We start from the raw sequence: 18567 nt of genomic DNA on the forward strand, positions 1-18567 counted from the left end.
GCTGAAGCCTTCAGCGGCTCCCGAGAATTCTTTCTGCAGAGCAATCAGCCAAGTGGTTTCTCCAGCCACCAAAGCTGCACTCCACCGGGCACGCTGGGCCCGCTGCCCAGACAGCTCAGTGGAACACTGGCAGAGGAATCACCCCAAAAGTTAACTCCTTGCCCGGCCCAAAGGAATCCTGGCCGGGGCATCAGGAGCGACCCTGCCTCGCTGGGTATGGGCGGCGCTGCTGCTGGACCCTGGCGCAGCAGCACAGTGGCTTTTACTTCTGAGAGAGCAGCAAGTGCCATTTACTATCAACCAAAACTCAAATGAATTGAGACTTTTCAGTCAATTGGACTCAGTTCCTGTTACCTGCTGTGTATCTACAGGTCAATGCGTTTTCAGGATCTTCAGCCTGGGAGACTGTATCTGCTCATTTACTCTTATTAAAATTTCCAAGATCAAGCATCAGTTTAAATACAAATGCACTGTACCAGGATTTTCACCTCTTTTCCCAGCCCCCGTTGACCTGAGACTCAAAGTAAAATTAATCTTTTAGAATCTTAGCTTTCTTAAATAGGAAGTTCTATAAGCGTCAGCCTGGTTTTCGCAGCTCCCTCAGAAAAATCTTAAAAATTGAAGTCCCCCCAAGAAAAAAATCCAATTAATACAATAATCAATAAAACTCCAGCAACAAGCCATTGACACTGGATGATTTTAAGTGATAAAAAAAGGAAATAATAAATATCTACCCTCGGGCTTTCCTTAAGAAATTGGATGGACTTCTTTAGGAAAAGAACTCCATCTGGTGGCAGGCTACAAAAAAAGAGCAACTCAAACACTACAGCTGTCTGTGTTCCTCTCCCTGGAAAAGACTGCTATTACTGGAAATGGACAGGAGTCCTGAGGATAACTATTTCTCCATAAACTTCTAAGATTTATACAGGATAGACTGAGCAAGGCATCTTTCAGGCTTGTCCTAAATGCAGGCAGAGCTAAAGTTTTTGAGCTCGCCTGGCTCCCATACCCTGTTGCACAATTTCTGCTGCTGCCAGCTCTGTGTGAGACATTCCCAGCCTGGGGAAGACAAGGAGCAGCAGTGCCATTGCCACCTGCATCCACAGGCGTATGTGTCCAGGATACTGGGATTCACCCACAGGCAGTAACTACATTCATTCCTCTGTAGTGATAAAAATAAGGCAGCATCGCTTTTCCACTGCTCTAGGGGCAATAAAGACTCTTAAAACATGGATATTTTTTTAATGGGATTGTTCTACAGACAAAAGGTGACATCCCCTGGCATGAATTCCCCCTACTCTGGGGTGACCAGAGGCATGAGTTGTACTACCATGACTATCTGGGGAGTTGCAGTACCACAACTATTATTAAAAGCATATGAAAAATAGTTTTCATTAATGAAACCACAGTGGAGCAGTGCCTAGCGTGCTCAGCCTTGTCCCTTCTGAGACATTTACAGACAGAGCGTTAGTGTGTATTTTCAGCAGATGACAGAAAAAGTTTCTGAAAATTTGATCTTCTGTTTCTTTGATGCAAAACTTCTGGTTTTGGAATGACTTCTGATATCACAATGTTTTAATTATCACATTTAATTTTTTTCAATCGGCTCTCAGACTCACTGTCATATGACAGTAAGGCACCACATTAAGCAGGGTGGAACCTCTTACATTTAGCATTAAAATCACTGAAAAAAAATCACAAAGTATGTTCAAAAAATAATGAACTGATCACAGAATTGTCACTATGAGCTTCTTCTTTCTCACCAGGTGTAGCTATGCCAGCCCAGAGGTTCTGTGACCTTCTTGAAAGTGGTTTTCTTTTTCTGCTTTGTCCCATCACCACTAGATGTATGTTTTTATATAAAATTAAGCCATCAACAGGTATTGAAAAACACATCATCAATGACAAAACCACCTGAAAGTACACATTAATTTGTGTCTTTACACGTACTCGATCTCCCCACCCACAGTACTTTTCCATTCTCTCTGTTGATTCTGTTTGAATTTTCTCTCTTTTTTATTAAGAGAAGCTGGCATCAGAATAGCTTGCAGACATCAGCTTCCAGAGTTCGTGCCCTCTCTGGAAAACAATTCTCCATCACTTAAGAAAAATCAGGAGTTTCTATAATGCTATGTAAATGACTATATCCTTCACTACACCAGATCTATATCCATTCTGTTGTGCAAAAAATTGGTGTGCAAAAAATACAATATATCAAGTGAATTCAAGCTCCTGTGTCAATATTTACTCCTCTTCTTTTTTTTTTTTTCCATACTTGGTAAAAAAAAGCCACATGCCAAATAAATTCTCCTAAGTCAGAATATTGAATTAAGTATGTGAGTACGAGCCATTTCATAACAACTCTTGTAAGAAATCTCACTGGTTACATCAGACCAGCAGGGAGAAGCAGTCACTAGTTGCAAGTGTCACAAAATAAAATTACTCATTTGGGAAAGGAGAAAACAGACTTGTAGGTCTTCACCACCACTGAGGAAGATTTGGGACTGGAAACATTTATTAATCAAAATGATCCTGCACAACAGGTTTAGGTGGAACTGCCCCAGCTGGCAGAGACACACTTGCCTTTGGCTGTAGGCAAAAAGTTATAAATAGACAGTTTTACTAACACTAAAAATCATAAAAACCACTCTAAATTTAAAATCAGAAGCCCAGGCAATTTAATCTTATTACATTTTAACCCATAGTACAGAACTCAAAACCTGTAAGAATTGGGTAGGAATTTTTACAAGCCCAGAATTTTGTGATCTACTTCTGAAAATAAAAAAGCCAGCTTTTTTTTTCCCCTGTGAACACACAACCATTCCAGACAGTCTTTCAGAGCAATGCATTAGCAGGCTGGCCATCATTTAATTCTTGGTGCTCAGGTGTTTCCATTTTACAAAGCTCAGAGGGAATTTCAGATTGCAGCATGCCAGCTCCAAAACCAGGCAAACTAACCTGAAATTGAAATTTTCTATCAGCACAGTTTAGGGAAAGCCTGAGCTCCTGGGAGCTTCTGTCACATGGCTTTGGTGGAAAGCCTCAAGCAGCCTGGCTGTGTTTGATTACGCTGCACGCGCTGTGGCCAAAGGAGGAGGTGATAAGATCCCAGGCACGATGGAATGCAAGATGCCACCCTGCCACCCTACCCCTGACCACTGCAAACCAGCCCAACTCAAACAGAGGGGCTCTCTTGGGCTCGGGGTGTTGTTTGGGAACCTGAGAGACCACCTCAGCTGCACCCATGAGCTCGTGGTTGTGATGCTACACCCAAATCACATGCACAGCAGCCTTGTCTCTGCTTGAGCCTGAACAGCCAAAAGTTCCCTTTTTCTGTTCCCCCGCTTCCTTGCCCAGCTAACGACTCCAGTCATGCCTGGGTGAAGAAAGGGCAGTTGTTCCCCTTTTCCCCAGTTACCTACAGTGAGGAAGCACTGCATCATCTCTCCTCCAGCCAGAAAGCAGATCTGGTGTCTTTACAGCATCCCTGCAGCTTTCATTCACTTCCCTTGACCCTCAGCTTCTGGAAGAGAACAATATTGCCTTTTGCATACTGCTCCATCTTTGCCACGAGAAAACAACTTAATATTCCTTTAGAACAAGTTATGTGCCTTGGTAATATGGGAATATGGACACAGGATACACTTTCTCTGAGTCTTGTGATATTTTCTGAAGATGGAAGTTACTACATTTTTGTAACACCTCTGCCCAGTTAGTTGTAAAGCCAATAATCAAGGTGCATTAAGAGCCAAACAACAAGGCATGACAGAGATTTCACTTGGGTCTTTCCTGCAGCAGTGACACATGGATTCATTGGTGACTATTACTGATGGAAGAGGGATGCTCCTCTGCGTAACTTTGCTGTTGAAACCAACATGGGCAAGATGGGAAAATACAGCAACTTCAGAACAACTTTGCTGAAAATGAGCAATACCCTGAAAAGTTCATCTACCACCCTGCACCCATGGTCAGTCATACTCTGCTCCACTTTCATCCCTTATCACTGATGAGCACTGTCATTTGAGGTATCAACAGTGGAGAGAGATGAGCACACAGAAGTGACCAGAGGTGGAACCAACAGGAAATTATTAAAAGGAGTGGAAGACTGACATTTATTTAGTAGAGGTAGTATTGTAGTGCCAAATGACATCTCAACTGTTTCAGGTACCTGCTACAAAGGGGATGATTAAACCATTCCCCATGTCTGTTATGTGAGCAATACAGACAGACAGAGGCACAGAACACTTGTGTCACAGTAACAGAGATGAGACATTAGGGAAGAATTTTACTCACCTTCAGCCTTGCTGAAGAAGAATCCAGGCAGGAAAGCCACTTTATTAATGGCTAACACTAAACATTTACCACTCTGGGCAGCATCTGAATAAGTCAAGTCCCGAGTGTGATCATATCACTGGTATGGGAATGAAATCCAAAAAGAGACCAAGGTTTTTTTAAGTACTGAATGTTTTTAAAGAACAAACCAGGGAAAACATGCCTGGAATCACAAAAATTAATTCACCTTACACTAAGTGGGAATTTGAGTATTCCTTATAGTCCTTTCCAGACCCATAACTCTGTGATAATGCTATTTTGGCGTCACAGCTGTGACCTAAGGTTATATGAAGTTTCTCACCTAAAAAAAAAAAACCAAAAAAAAAGCCAAAAAAAAAAAAACCAAAAAAACCACCACCTATTAGTACTACAGCTGCTTATATCTACAGCATCTTACATGACTGATTTTCTACAGGTAAATACAGAATGGTAATAAAATATTAACAAGCAAGGCTAAGAAATTAGGACTTTGGGAATATTGTGGCTGTATCTTTGCTATCCCACTTATACATGAATTGTTCTGTGCTGGGTGCAGGGGTGAAGGTGTCAGTAGGGAAGGGCTGCAGGGGTGGCCTCCTTGGCTGGTTCCATCAGACCCATGGAGCAGGTGCCTGCACTGCAGCCCAGGGATAGCCCACGCTTTGTTTGGGGGTTGTTTTCCAATGTCATGTTGGCTTGTGAGCAATTTCATAATTTCTGTTAGAAGGAAATTGCCTTATTTCAAAAGAACAATCTTAGTGATGCTCTTAAGAGACCAGTCTGGTTTCCATCCACTCGCCATTAGCAGGTGATGATCATTTCTGCCTCATCAGCTTTTTTCTCCTACACGTGCTGGCACAGTTTTCTGCAAATGAAAATCCCCCAGGAGACTTCATACAGCTCTGAGACAATTTAGCTAACTCAAATCCAAGATGCACGGAGAGTCTGAATTGCCTTGTTTATTAGTAAGACCTGACTTTTCCAGGACTGCAATTATTTACCTTAAAACAAAACTGAGAGATTGTGCACCCAACGTTGCTGAACCACAAAACCAGGGCGTTGTGCATTTCTTCTTCCAAAGATCAGCCAGCCTAAAAGAATAATGAAGTACATAGGTTTCTGCATGCACTAAACAGATCCATTAAGGTGGATTTATCTGCACCATTTCCCTTAAATTACAATCATGCCCTATTTCTGTGCAATTTTCTGTATTTTGTGAAATTATGTTCCTGGCATGAATTGCTGTGTGGTGGCACTGTTACAGAGGGTTATGAAATTCATCTTGGGCTGAAACTGCGAGTCCTGCTGACTCTGAGCTCTGCAGCAAAGCCCCAAGAATGCTACATGACTGAAGAGATGGTCGTGTCACCTGTGTCATTACTAAAACACAATAAACTTTGCCTAATATTCCCTTTCGCTATTTCCATGTGTTTCAAAAAAAAAAAAAAAAAAAAAAGAAAAAAAAAAAAACAGAAAAAAAACCCCAAAAAAAACCAAAAAAAGCATGTTCATGTAATTCTTGTAATGAATAACCTAAAAAGTAGGAGGAAGAGCGGCCTTGTCTGGTTCTACCTTTTACCATGTCGACAAGTTCCACTTTGCAGGAAACAAATACAGAGGCACAGAACTTTTGTCACAGTTCTTGTCACCTCTGCAAGGTGTCCCACCTCTGTCACCTGTTATTCTGTCACCATGTGGATTCTCACTGGTCCCCCCTTGTAGAGCACTTCCATTAAAATGTGAAAATCCAGATGCAGAGATGACCACAGAATGCTCACATAGCACAGCAGAATAATGCCCAGCATAAATAATGCCATTATTTCATCATATATAAGACATTTATTAACCCCTGAGCAACCCTTAATTTGACTAAACAATTCAAATTCTCTGGTGTTTCATTCACTTGTCTGAACAATGAATTTAAAGAAATGTTTGGAGAAAGCAAAAATTTTATCTTGTATGTGTTTATAGCTCTTCAAAACAGAACTTGTAAGAACAGACTTAATCTCATAATCTTTACCCAAGTGGCACAAAAGTCAATTGGTTTGAACCACATCACACATTTATTCTTTCAGAATAATCTAATTATTCTATTTTCACTGTCTCAAAAATTAAAATAAAGTCCCATACCTGATTTTTTACATCTCTGCAAAGCAATTTCTGATATATATCAGACTTTACTAAAAACATGAGCTATGAATAAAACTGACTCATTTGTTTAAATCAGGATGAGCTCTAAGAAATTCTAAGCCTTCCAAATTATTCTGAATTCAAGGCTCACTGTAGTCTCCTGGGCCCTGTAGTTTCCAAATGTCTTTTAAAAATGCTAGTTAAACAGCATTCATGCAGTGTCACAGAAATCTGAGGAAGAGCAGCTTTTAAGCTCTGCATTTTCCCCAACAGGAGAAAAAGTTCTTTAGAGAAACTGAAAATGAAGCACAGACAGCAGAGCAGCCAGCTCTGCCACAGTGACAAAGGAATCCAAAGGAAAGATTTCCATTTATTTTCCTTTCAGGGGCAGCTGTGCTCAGCCAGTGGGCAAAGACAGGTTATGTGAATAAAAGGCTGTGCATTCTTTCATGCCTTAGGTATGAATGCCAAATACAAGCTAGCCAGGAATTTTACCAATGATGTACGAGGACTTTTTAAGGAGCAGTAGAACCTAGGAGGTGGTGGGACATGGGATTTCTCCTTCCTGACCACTACAGCCCAGGACTCTTGGAATAAGGCATCTTCTATCTGAATTTGATGGATGCAGCTGCTGCTGCTTCTGCTTGGGGGTCCAGCCAGGAGCAAGCCAGAGCTCCTAATCCAAACCAGTGGATACAAAACCACACACACAGACACACAGAGACGAGGACAGAGGGAGCAGTGTCTTTCCCAGCACACACAAATGCCCCCCCATAAACCCACCCACAGCCCCACTGTCCTTCAGCTCCAGCCACAAGCACCCAAGGTCACCAGTGCGTGACACAACCCCCCCAGTCTCCAGTTGCACAAGGACACCTCACTCACAGAGCCTTCAGACACTGCCACAGGATTTAACTTTGTCAAATACCCATGCCCAGACCCTGAGCCCCCTTATCCTGCCATTGGGGGGCTCTTTCCAAATCCTGGTTTTCCTCCTTGCCAGCTTGTCCAGCCCTTAGTTTGGCAGTGAGCTTTGGATCCCAACAGCATCTGGCTGCCCACACTGGCTACCCCATGGCTGGGCCCAGATCCTAAAGCCCTTATGACCCATGGCCTCTTCTCCACCTGCAGGTGTCCAGACCTTCCAATAAAACACACCCACACATGCTGATGCAGCACAGAAAGTAAGGTCAAGCAGAAAATCATCAAAAAAGCTTTTAATGAGAAGCTGGGATTGACTGCAGTGATGAGGCAAAAGGTTGTCAGACAAGAGCAATGCTCAAGAGACATTCCTCTTTTGTCCCCCCTTCCATTTTTCCATACAAGTCCACATCCACCTCCACCCTCTCCTCCCTCTGCTCCTGTCTCCTCCCAAACAAAGCACCTCTAATTACTCTTCCCCATCCATCCCAGTTTTGCCATACTCCTACCCAAAATAAGTATTTCTGCTATTACTTGAATCCCTTACTGACACAGCATGGCAGACCTTGCAAGATCTCCCCAATATTCCTTTCAATTATTTGTGAGGTTTGATAACCTTCCCCTTAAACATCAGTGGAATTTGTTTCCATCTCTCCCAGCAATCTGTAAACTCTGTCAACCTCTCAATATCACTGCTGTTCAGCAATTTCTTGTTTGTGAAGCAGCAGCTCCTCACGGTCTTTTCAGCTGGCAAAGCCTCAGCCAGAGCCTGGACATCTGCCTGCATAACACGAGGACGTTTAATTCTAGGACAGAAACAAAATAAAGTGCAGACGCACTAAACTGCCACAGGTTTAATACGTGGCAGTGCTGAAATCCGAAACTGTTCCTGCGAAACAGCTGTGATGCAGCTCATCTGCCGCAGCCAAACGTCTGGTTCCAGGTTTCATAGAGCTCCAGGTCCTTGGGGGACACGCTGGGCCGCACCGTCCTCAGGGCACTCTCGAAGTCCAGGAACGAGATGGGCCGTACCTGCTCCGGCGTGATGGTTGCAATGTCCATGGACTGCAGACTGCGGATAGGGCCCAGAGAAGCTTCCCGACAGAGCTGTGTCATGTCTGCCCCAGAAAACCCATCGGATTTCTGGACTATGAGTTTGATTTCCTCTTCATTCAGAGAGCAGTGCTCCTTTGCCATCAGCCGGGTAACAATCTGCTTCCTGGCGGAGGCTTCTGGGAGAGGGATGTACAGTCTCTTCACCAGTCTCCTTCGGGCAGCTTCATCAATTTCCTGGGGTCGATTTGTTGCTCCAACCACCAGAATACGATCTTCAGAGGAGGTTGTTGCCCCATCTAACTGCACCAGAAATTCAGTTTTTATTCTCCTGGACGACTCGTGCTCCCCCTCGCCGCGCTGGGACAACAGGGAATCGATCTCATCGATGAAAATCACTGCTGGCTGCTGACACCGCGCCACAGCGAACAACGCACGGACCATCTTCTCCCCCTCACCCACCCACTTGGAAGTCAGAGAGGAAGCACTGATGCTAAAAAACGTTGCTCCAGACTGGCATGCGATGCACTTGCCTATGAGGGTCTTGCCAGTCCCAGGGGGGCCAAAGAGCAGAATTCCTTTCGGAGGACCACGCAAGCCGGTGAAGATATCTGGTCTCAGCATGGGCCACACAACTATTTCTTTTATAGTAGCTTTGGCAAATTCAACTCCAGCAATGTCATCCCAGCTGACCGGAGGCCCGTGGTCCATGATCTCATGCATGATGAGCTCAACCATTTTTGGTTCTATGTTTTTTAGCCGTTCATCCACAGGCAGCAATGGGTCTGTTGATTCCCCTACATGAGGCTTACACTGTGCTCCTCCATTTTCAGTTCCATCTTGCTTTGGAACTGGAGGCACAAACTTGCCGAAGGGACCCCGAGACCTGCCTGCACCCAGGGACTTTTTTACTCCTCCATATGACGAGACCGGTGCACGCTGGTTTTGAGATTTCTTTTGCTGATCCACCCACAGCTGTTCCTTTGCAGTTTTAAACCCAAGAGCACTGCTCTCTTCATTTCTGTTTCTCTGCCCTGAAAAGCCGTTAGTTTCTGTAGAAATGGAAGCCTGACATGGAGCAAGGCTAGGAATAGCTGTGCTGCCTTCATCAGCCAGACCATAGAATGCTTTTCTTTTCCCAGAATTTGCAGACCAGGCAGGTACACCTGACTGGCCGAAAAGAGACGAATTTTGTCCATCACAACAGTTACCTGGCATTTTCAGAGAACTACTGTTAGTGGCTTCTTTACTTCCAAAGAGCGGAGTTGCCTGGAAACCTGGAAGAACCTGTCTGCTTAAGGAGGCTGAAGCGGCAGGAAGTGTGTCTGAAGTTCTGGTCACAGAAGGCACACTGCTTTGAAGGAACTTGGAAGATGAGGGATGCCCAAGAAGATCTGGTCCCTGACTTGCACATTTTGCTGAGGCAGCAGTGAGCTCAGTCTCCCTGGTACTGCCAAAGACATCGAGTTTAGGAAGAGCTGGAGCAGCAGAGGCGCTGACCCCTTTATCAGCTCGTACACAAGCATCTGTCTGTGCCATCTGAGAGCTCTGGAAAATTTTGCCAGCCTGCATCCTCTCTCGCACACACTTTAATTCAAACACATTATCTGTTGTCAAGGCAGATTGCCACTTGTCACTGTCACTTTGCTGACATTTTGCCAAAGTCAAAATGTTTTCCGCATAGTTATTCAAGCCAGTCTCTGCGTTGCCAGAGTCAACAATCGCAGAGTATTTCTCTGCGTACTTCTTAAACAGGTTGGCAGCACAGAGCTGGGAGATCTCGGAGTTTGCCCATGCATACTGAATGCGCAGGATCTTGGCACGGTACCCATCTGCCTTCTGCCCGGGCGTGCAGGTGCCAGAGGTGACAGCAAAGTAACTTTCCTGCCAGTCACTCAGGTGCACTGCGCTGGGGGTGGGGGCCTCCATCACTGATGCTGGAACAGACAAAAAATACCTGCAGTTATAAAATGCCATTACACACCATCTGCACCAGCTGCTTCCTCCCTTTCTTAAATACTTACAGGAAAACTTACATTATTTTAACTGAGAGAAACAGAGCAGGAGGTCTTGCAAGCTACTTAGCCAGTCTGGACACTTTATCTTTTCAAAAAGCAACCAGCTCTGTGGTACAAAGGCATTTAGACTGAGGTTCTTTTTTCTTCCTTGTCCAAAGAAAGAAAAGAAAAAAGTGGGGGGAAAAGAAAAAAAGAAAGAGTTTGCTTCTAACCAGAGGTCTCCTGGGGAGGTAAGTAGGCTGCAAAGAATGGTAACAGATGGCCAAGCAAAAACTGGCCTTGTTAAACGAAATCACCAGTGCTTTCATTCTTATTTGACAGAATATGGCACAGTGCAGCAGAGGACAGAGGATACACCACTGTCAGAATAATTTCATTTATTACAGTGATGGTAATAAAAATATAACGATTAAGCTAGTAAGTAAAATTGTGTGCAGCATCTCCGAGGGGAGATAAAAATGGAATTATTAATCCTGAATGTAGCAAGACTTCATATTAAGAAAATATTAACAGATTACTAGAAAATATTCAAAACTATTTCTTCTATTTAGAAGGCACTAAAGTGTTCCCATTTTACACTTTAGAGAAACAAAGCTCTTGCGTGTTTAAAGCAATGCTTATTTCTCAGTTTCAGAAAGCGGAATTTAAACCCCTTTAGTGTTGGGTTTCTTTTAAGAAATAGGAAAGATGACATTTGACTCAGGAGGAGTATTTTGTTTGACTTGAAATGATTTGCTCATGTCCACAATGTATTTTCTTTCTCTGCAAAGCATCGTGTCCATATACTCTGCACCCTTTCCAACAGTGTGAGTCAAGTTGCAATCCTCTGGATCAGCTACAGACTGTGTAGGAGTGGAGATGAAGGTACAGGTGCAACGTTCATGCAAGGCTGGGAAGACAGAACTGAAAGAATCCAGACTATGTGAGGTTGTCCTCTCTAATTATTTGCAAAAAGTCTGGCATCAGCATTAGACAACAGAGAGCACAGTATGATTATTGCTCATATGCTTATATGGCCGCACACATGATAAATAATGAGGATGTCAATCATTTTTGTTTGAATATTTTTTTTACTACAGCCCAGTTATGTAGAGCTGTTTAGAAAAGTCAAAATACATTTTACCTGCAAATCTGGCACTTCTACAAGCAAATCCAATTAAAACAAACAAACAAAACCAAACCACAAAAGCAAGACTTTCTGAAAAGTTACTGCCAACTTTTGCACCATGAGAAGTGTAACTTGCACCTAGAGAATGTGATTCAAACTCACATCATCCTCCATCCATAGCTGAGTGACAGGAGAATAGGAGATGAAAGGCTGCAGCCTTTTACTTCTTTTCTCTAATTGGCTTTCACTGTGCACATCATTTTTTTTGTAACTGTTGAATCAAAAATATCTTAAGTGATATAAAAGCATAAATTCAGGAAAAGCTTAATAGCAGGTATTTGCCCCGATGAAATACTTCCATAGTTCAGAACATAAAATCTCAAGATCAGCACCACTTTCTAAAGGATTCAGTGGTCCCCTCCACAGCGCTGAGGGAAGGTCATAACAAGTGAAGAGTGGCAACCAGTTTGAAATTTGTTTGATTATTCTCAGAATCACAGAATGGGGAAGGTTGGAAGAGACCACAGCGGTCATCTGGTCCAACATCCCTGCTCAAGCAGGGTCATCCCAGCACACACGGGACAGGATTGTGTCCAGACAGTTCCTGAATATCTCCAGTGAGGGAGACTCCACAGCCTCTCTGGGCAACCTGTTCCGGTGTGGTCACTCCCACGGGAGAGAAGTTCTTCCCCATATCCAGGTGGAGCTTCCTATGCCTCAGTTTCTGCCATCGCCTCTTGTCCTATTGCTCGGCACCACCAAGAAGAGCGTGGATCCACCCTCTCGACACCCACCCTTTAGTTATTTATATACATCTTAAACACCGTCTAGCATCATTCTTTCCCCCGCGTCTAATCCATATTAATTGTCCTCATAGCCTTACAACTTCTCTCCAAGAGAGCCACTTGCACACACGTTCAGCCAGAACAGTTCCCAGACGAGGACACCGTACTCCGTGCGCACGCCTGAAGCTGGGGCTGTATCCAAGCACCGCCACCAATGGATCTGGCACTCGGGGCGTGCTCGCCTCAGCGCGGAGCGGGCGGGAGCTGCTGCTGCTGCCGCCACACACGAGCGCGCCGAGCACGGGGCCCAGGGAAACACAGCCAGCACACCCACCCCTTCACTGCCCTCAGGAATCCAGCCGGGAAGCTGCCTGGGCGTGGCTGAGCCCTCGTCGCCCCTACCCAGCCGGCAGCCACGGCCCCTCAGCTTAGGAGCCCTGGCCGGCCCGGCGGCGGGCGGGTGCCCCCTGAGGGCATCGGGAGGCGGAGGCCACAGCCCCGAGAGGGTCCCGCGGCTCCGCTCCCTTCCCTTCTCCCTTCTCCCGCCCCTGCCCCCGCCAGGCCCGGCCGTGCCGCTCCCGCGCCCCGCGCCCCGCACCCACCGGCCGCCGCCGCCGCCAACCGCGCGCGCCCGCTCTGCGCCCGGCCCCGCCCCGCCCCGCCCGCCAATCGGATAACAGCGCTCCGGGAGCCGCAGCCAATCAGAGGTCGGGAAGGCGAGCCGAGCGGGAGAGGGGCGGGTTCGCTCCGCATACGTCACCCGCGGAGCTGGGAGGGACGGCGCGCGGCAGGGCGGGCGCTCCCTATTGGCTGCGCCTGCGGCGCGCTCTGTCCAATGGGCGCGGGGTCCGCGCCTTGGGAGGCGGGGCCGGCCCCGCGCCGAGTCCCCGCCTCTGTGGGGAGCGAGCGGCGGGACCTTCCGCGCGTTCCCTTCCGCATCCCTCCCGTCCCCTCCGCGTGTTCCCTTCGCTTCCGTCCCGCGTCCCCTCATCTCCCCCCGCTCCTTCCCGAGTCCTCCCGCGTTTCCCGCCGAAGCCGCTGCCGGCGGCCTCGGGTGCTCCCCTGGTGCCGGTGTCTCGGCTCCCGCGCCTCTCCGGCCCGGCTCGCACGCTTCGGAAAAACCTTTCTGGTCAGGGCTTGGTTCCTCATCCGAAGGTCAGAGCAGCCGAGAAGGGAGAGGCTGGAGAATGTAACAGGTTCTGTCACGTTTATTGCCTGTCCAGGCCATTTTCAGTAGCAGTAGAAAATGGAAACGTGGAGATGTGCAATTTCTGTGAGGCAGACAAGTTGAGTGTGACTGAAGGAGCGGAATTATTGTGGCTCTCCCTGTGTCAAACTCGTCTTTAGCTGCCCAAAACGGCAGGGCGGCCACCTCCCATCAGCATTCCCCAGCTGCCCGCTGTTCGTTCCTCTCCTGACGGCCAGGCGGCCCCTCCATGCCCTTTGCTCGGCCCCCAGGCAGCCAGGCCAGCGGCGTCCCGGGCTGTGTCCTTGGCAGCAGCCCTCCATGCAGGACGGGCTCCACAGGAGCTAGGTTCCATGAACGACGGCCCAAGCACAAAGCACTAACCCTAACCTTAACCCTGGTGGTGACTTCGCAGCCAGTGATGGGTACCTGGCCCTTAGGCACAAAAGCACTTGACCTCCACGGCCACCTATTTCATCTTTACCCCGGTGACACCGGCTGCGGGGCCACCACGGCAGTGTCGGAAGGGGACGCCGTCTAGCACTCCTGAAAACAACAGCTGCTGCACAGGCCTTTTTGGGAGAACAGCTCTGACAAGGACATGGTGAATGACACACTCGTATACAGGGCAGAAGATGGTGGTCCATGTGGAAGCATCCCATGAACTGAATGTGGTGGTGGAGTCCCCATCTGGATAACACCAACCCACGTTCAAATTAGCACACCAACCTAGATGCAAATTAGCACTCTAAGCTGCAGTTACACCTCTGGTATTAACAGAGACGCTTCTGTGTGGGTGAACATTTCATTTCCCTGAGGAACCTTTCCTGCAGTTAGTCAGGTTTTTGTTATACATCAGGCTTGTTATTCCATTAGTGCAGACAGCACATTAAACTGTCTGTGCTGGTATGCAAGCTATCATCTCAGACCCAAGTGGGCTAACATTTAAATAGCGTGTGACGCTGCTGCCGTCAAATTTCTATCAAGGCATGCCCGATTTCCCTGGGATTGCACAGAGGCAGGGAGCAAAGCAGCCGTGGGGACGTGGGCTGTAGCCAGGCAGGACTGATGACATGGACCCCTTCCCTGTCCTACCGGATGGCACCGGAGCTACGAACCAAAGCCGAAGCTGGGCAGGTGGCTCCAGTGGCAGATCCAGCACTGTGCAGAACTTGGCGGAAGGGTCAGCACTGGCCCTGGATATGGCCAGGTGTTTTTCAGACTCCTGCTGCTGAGGAGGAAACTTCCTGCAGGATAATTTGCAAACTCCCGTTTGCAAAGTAATTTGAAGGACACATTGAAAAAAAGTCCTTGGTGGTGAAAATCAGGGCACTGACTTGATATGAGTGGGGAAGTTGGGCCTCTTACAGTGCATCTGGCATGAATGAGATGAGAAAAGCTTAGTTAAATACGAAGAGACAATAGCTGTAGTTTTGTTTTGGTTTATTTATATTGCCAATTAAAACCTATATGTCTGTTCAGTAGGTTTTGGGTACAGATTTTAAAGGGAGTCAACAGCTCACAAATCATAATTAGAGCATTAGACTTCTGATTATTTTTCCACTTAGAACATACAAACTCTACATATGCTATACAGATATTATCCATTGATGGTTATTTAACCTGCCCTCACCAACCACCCAGGTCTTCAGGACTCAGTTTTATTTCTCATTTGCTTCTGTCTTTGAGCAATTCAAGTTTATACATCTCAAGGTTTAGACTGCTGTTGTAAGGCAACTTCAATGTGATTACTGCTCATCACATATGGTGATAAGTAGTACTTCAACAACAACAAAACAGCCATGAGCAGAATCTTGTATGTAAACACAAAAAATTAAAAATTTATAATTATAATGCAGTTCAGAGTATAATATATTACCAATACTTTCATAAATACATAAATTTTCATTATTTCACCATCAGTAATAAAATATAATCTGTCATTAAGAATGTAAGTACTGTACTCTGCTAGTTTAAAAAAAATAAATTGAGGTTCCTGAAAGTAAAAGTCAGGTTCTTCCCTCCTTCTCTAATAGTCGTGGTCTTCCTTGAGATGTGGATATTCTACTAAAGTACAGTTCTGGGATTTTGTAATTATTTTTAATATCAAACAGTATTCATCGGCACAGGCTATATTAGATTTTGCACACAAGGCACAATAAACCCAGGTTAACATTAACTATTCATAAATACAGTATTTCTCACTTACAGATACATTGCAAAGCTACAGAACAGAAACAGCAGTTATGTTCTTTTTTAAAATGTTCCTTTCAATGGTTCTTCTTGAGTTGATTACACAGCCCATATTTCCTTTTCAGATGACCTAATGTTAATAGTCTAAGAAGGAATTATCACATGGAGAAAAGAAGGTATGAGAGACTGAATACTATGAAGGCCTTCACTGGTTACATATTTGAATCATTCTAGAATTTCAGAAAAACCAGAACCGTGAACTTCAGGTTTCTGTACTGGGCTAGCCAGGGGGAAATGTAATTCCATGGATCTCATCACTGCTGTTTATTAGACAAATTTACTAATGTCACTTCTTAAAAAAAAACAAAACAAAACAAAAAAACCCAAAACAAAACAAAACAAAAAAAAAAAAACAAAACAAAACAAAAAAAACAAAAAAAACCAAAAAAAAACAAAAAAAACCACAAAAATGGACTTTTACTCCATCTATATTTTAAATTAGCCTTTATCTTCAATTCTTTGCCAACAGGAGTTTCTGTATCTGGACAACAGCCACTTCTTAAACTGATATCCGGATATTGAAAAATGTTTAATTGAATGTCAGTTTTGGCAGTATTTTCCCACAAATGTCTAAAAGTATCTATGTCTAATTCTGGGTTGTTGAGGACATTTCACCTCTCCTAGGTTTGGGTGTGCATCCTGCCTGCATGCCAGTTTTACAGCAGTTTGAGGCTCACACAGGCAGGCATCATTCATCTCTGCTCTTGTTTCCATGGAGCAGATTTCCAGCAGAATCTTCTTATGTTCAGTTTAGGGGTGCCTTACCTTATGCCTTTGTTTTCCAATACTTATTAGCCAGATTTTTAATTTCAATCATAGTCACCTAAACCCAGAGCAACTCCATTTCATTTCAGTGGAATTATCCTGGATTTACTCTGTGATAGCTTTGATCCAAATCTGATCTTTTTTTTTTTTTTTTTTTTCTGTACAATCCTGATTATATATTTCACATACAAAATACTGGTCTGTCTCACAGAGAGCATGTAATTCTTTGGCTCCAAGATTCTAGAATTTTCATAAAGTAAAAGTTGTAAAATTGTATCAGTGTGGAAGATACATGTTATGGATGAACGCTGTTTTCCAGGTCATGAGATCTGAATAAGGTTGTTTTAAAAAAACCCAGTAACAGAGAAAGGGAACAACTTCCAGCATTTTCCACTCTCTTCAGTCTACCAATCTACTGCATTGTGCTACCACAGAAAAGCTGAATTTCATATTGATTCTCCTGAAGAGAATGATGCTATCCAAATTTCTGACACTGTAGCTGACAGTGTCAGTCACCTGCTCAAGTATTACTGCGCTTTATCAAATTCATTGGTTATCCCTTTCTTCATCTGTTACCTGGGAAATCAGTTCCTTATGGAAATAGCAGTCCTTCCCAGTTTGCACCCTAGAAGTGAGAGATTATGAAAGGCAGGGGTAGGAGCAGATCATGTGCCAAATTAACTGTCCTGATCCATTTTCCCTGGTCTACTTGCAACTTTCCAACTGTAGGAAGTATACTTGAAAGGGATGGAAGAAGAAAGCTGAATAATTGTGCACATTGCTCAAGAGGCTGTAGAAGTTAATATGAGCATTAAAAAGGAAGATTGAAATGCAGATGTAGAAATTAATCCTACATATTATTTTTCTTGGAGCAGCCACTTATGTTGTTCTTCTTTACACAGAAATAACTGTCTGGAATTTATGTTTTTAAAATGGCAAAAGTACTTTGTGACTTGATATTCTTCTGACTTTCACCTCCAACTTTCATTTTAGCTCTTTACTATGCCTGCCTTTGACAGGATGATGTATCAATGGTTTGTGTCAAATATATCTGATTTGGCTTTCTCAGAAAGAGGTTTTCCAGTATTTTCATTTTCCATTCATCACTGTTAATGGAAGAAAACCACTGATGGGGTGGTTTTCAGCGCCACAGCTGATTTTGGGGGTTTGTTCTCTTACTTCATGTTTTTATTGCCACTTGCTTACTCGTTTGCTAGCTAATTTGAGAAACTAAGAGTAGTATTTTTTGACGTCACATTTCTTAGCACATTTTGACAAAGATTTATTACACCATGAAGTAATCAAAATGGTAGCCATAAAAACAAATCACAACTCAGTTTCGCAAAACATATCTTACAGACTATTTTCAAGTAATCACTGCTGATAATAACTTGATTAAAAATATAGAATACCAGGTAGCACATAGCTTTTGACAAAACTCTTTAGGAGGAGCTTTTCAGGGACCTCATTATGAATGATAAATCTGAAAACCAATAGCCAGCATAACCTATTTGCTGGAATTTGACAAAATGGCTGTTTTAAAAGCAAACCATTTCAGGGAAAGTAGAGAACCTGCCAGAAGGATGATTAGTAATCAGTTAGTGCTCATTCCCCTAAGTCTGGCTATGGAAGGAAGTCTTGAAGTCCTTTTTCCTTTGTTCATTTACAAAACTCCTGCAGCAAGTGTATCATGACATGATAGTGCCCCAAATCCTGGCAACATTTGTGCATACCTATTCAGATACTAACATATTTACAAACTGAACTAAACTTCCCCAACATGGCTTCTTCCTGCAGTCACAGTAATGTTAAATTAATTGGCTATAGGACCTCTTAGTTTCATCTGTGAAGAAAGGAGGGGGTGTGCTACAAGTGAACAAGGACAATGGAGGGAGCACCAACCCTTCCATTTCCATTGTTTGGTTGAACAAAGGCTCTTGACTACAAACTGGTAAGAAATGACAGCTCGATTCTCCTTGGCTATGTGCATCCTGGAAACAGGCAAGATGAAACTACAGTACAGAGGAGGAATGACTA

General features: G+C 44.5%; 2 protein-coding genes across 5 annotated transcripts in view; both read right to left on the bottom strand.

Moving 5' to 3' along the window:
* Positions 1 to 7641: 7641 nt before the first annotated feature.
* FIGNL1 (fidgetin like 1) lies at positions 7642 to 12954 on the bottom strand. 4 transcript variants are annotated; one of them, XM_053995670.1, is made up of 3 exons: positions 12494 to 12821; positions 11704 to 11812; positions 7642 to 10352 (listed from the first exon to the last, which is right to left on the bottom strand). In XM_053995670.1, exon 3 carries the CDS (start codon positions 10342 to 10344, stop codon positions 8275 to 8277), a length of 2070 nt encoding a protein of 689 aa, XP_053851645.1. In that variant the 5' UTR covers positions 10345 to 10352; positions 11704 to 11812; positions 12494 to 12821; the 3' UTR covers positions 7642 to 8274. The 4 variants fall into 4 exon arrangements, with proteins under 4 accessions (XP_053851645.1, XP_053851629.1, XP_053851637.1 ...); XM_053995654.1 differs by having other exon boundaries at positions 12457 to 12821; XM_053995662.1 differs by having other exon boundaries at positions 12425 to 12821.
* Positions 12955 to 16175: 3221 nt separating this feature from the next.
* The window catches only part of DDC (dopa decarboxylase), a 74078-nt gene continuing 71686 nt past the window's right edge, over positions 16176 to 18567 (bottom strand). Inside the window, exon 16 of the mRNA XM_053989495.1 lies at positions 16176 to 18521. The gene's annotated coding sequence lies outside the window, so the exon portion shown is untranslated. The remainder of the gene's footprint in view (positions 18522 to 18567) is intronic.

The sequence above is a fragment of the Vidua macroura genome, chromosome 1 (assembly GCF_024509145.1).
Source record: "Vidua macroura isolate BioBank_ID:100142 chromosome 1, ASM2450914v1, whole genome shotgun sequence".
NCBI classification, from domain to species: Eukaryota; Metazoa; Chordata; class Aves; order Passeriformes; family Viduidae; genus Vidua; species Vidua macroura.

Excerpts from the sequence above, each read along its gene's own strand:
- FIGNL1 (XM_053995679.1), bottom strand. The coding sequence starts at position 10,344 with ATGGAGGCCCCCACCCCCAGCGCAGTGCACCTGAGTGACTGGCAGGAA.